The sequence below is a fragment of the Penaeus monodon genome, chromosome 23 (assembly GCF_015228065.2).
Source record: "Penaeus monodon isolate SGIC_2016 chromosome 23, NSTDA_Pmon_1, whole genome shotgun sequence".
Taxonomy (NCBI): domain Eukaryota; kingdom Metazoa; phylum Arthropoda; class Malacostraca; order Decapoda; family Penaeidae; genus Penaeus; species Penaeus monodon.
Window position 1 is genome coordinate 4,509,995 of NC_051408.1, and position 251 is coordinate 4,510,245.

The following is a 251-nucleotide window of genomic DNA, read 5'->3' on the forward strand; positions in this document are numbered from 1 at the left end:
TCATTTTACTATACATATACATTCCTCTTAATACATACCCTGTGAACCCAATCTTTGCATTCTGTATCCCCTATACATCTGTCCAGGGCATTGGGTGTTAAAACTAGTAAAAAGTTCTTTGCTTGCCGAATGGAGTTTAACAAATTATTGTCGAATTTTCCTGCTTCTAATCTCTCCACATCAATAAATACTGAGAATTCTTTGAGCTGCATGTGGACCTTTAATAAGCTGGAAGAGATAATACAATCATT

The 251-nt window shown here is 35.1% G+C and overlaps 1 protein-coding gene across 1 annotated transcript in view; it reads right to left on the minus strand.

Moving 5' to 3' along the window:
- The window catches only part of LOC119587743 (NAD(+) hydrolase sarm1-like), a gene marked incomplete at its 5' end in the record, with an annotated part of 59,539 nt that overhangs the window by 2,787 nt on the left and 56,501 nt on the right, over positions 1-251 (minus strand). The window contains 1 exon segment of the mRNA XM_037936430.1: positions 39-228. Within this exon segment, the coding sequence (XP_037792358.1) occupies positions 39-228 (190 nt within the window).